A 737-nucleotide genomic window follows, 5' to 3' on the forward strand; every position below is an offset into this window, starting at 1 on the left:
GCTCTGGCAGGGCCACCCCGACCCCTGGGATGCGGCCCCGGGTTTCTTTTTAATTCAAGGGGCTGAGTCACGGAATCATGGAATGGGTTGGAATGGACATTAAGGACCATCCATTCCCACCCCCTGCCATGGGCAGGGACACCTCCCACCATCCCAGGCTGCTCCAACGTGGCCTCGGACACCTCCAGGGATGGGAAAACACCTTTGCTTCGACCTCCCCTGCGAGGTCCCACCTCCCACCCGCGTCCTGTCCCAACACCCACGGAGCTTCCCGAATTCCCAGCCCTTTCCCAGCGGCTCCCGGGGGCTGCAGGGCCCCCCCCTCACCTCCTCCTCGCTGAGCAGGTACTCGGGGGGGGGGTTGTAGGACTCCTCGTGCCCAGGTAACCTCAGCTTGGGGGCCGGGACGTGCATCTTGTGGCGGCCCAGGATGGAGTTGGGGTCCTCGTGGGCCCACAGGTCGTAGTAGGTGGGGGTGTCGTCCCGGGGCTTGCGGGGTTTGATCCAGCCCATCTTGATGGCGTGGACCAGCTTGGACACCTGGGGGGGCACAGAGCGGGGGGCAGCGGCTCCAGGAGAAACGTGGGATCGGGAAGGAGGAGGAGGGTGGGATGTGGGGATGGAAATGGCACCGCTGGGCACAGGATTGGGGGAGCAGGACCCTCTGTGGGATCAGGAATGAGGAGGAGGAGGGTGGGATGTGGGGATGGAAATGGCACCGCTGGGCACAGGATTGG

The 737-nt window shown here is 64.9% G+C and overlaps 1 protein-coding gene across 1 annotated transcript in view; it reads right to left on the bottom strand.

Moving 5' to 3' along the window:
* Positions 1-263: 263 nt before the first annotated feature.
* Positions 264-737, bottom strand: part of BOP1 (block of proliferation 1) — a gene marked incomplete at its 3' end in the record, with an annotated part of 3,887 nt that continues 3,413 nt past the window's right edge. Inside the window, exon 2 of the mRNA XM_017839684.1 lies at positions 264-540. Coding sequence (XP_017695173.1) covers positions 264-540 — 277 coding nt within the window. The remainder of the gene's footprint in view (positions 541-737) is intronic.

The sequence above is a fragment of the Lepidothrix coronata genome, unplaced genomic scaffold (assembly GCF_001604755.1).
Source record: "Lepidothrix coronata isolate B3197 unplaced genomic scaffold, Lepidothrix_coronata-1.0 Scaffold454, whole genome shotgun sequence".
NCBI classification, from domain to species: Eukaryota; Metazoa; Chordata; class Aves; order Passeriformes; family Pipridae; genus Lepidothrix; species Lepidothrix coronata.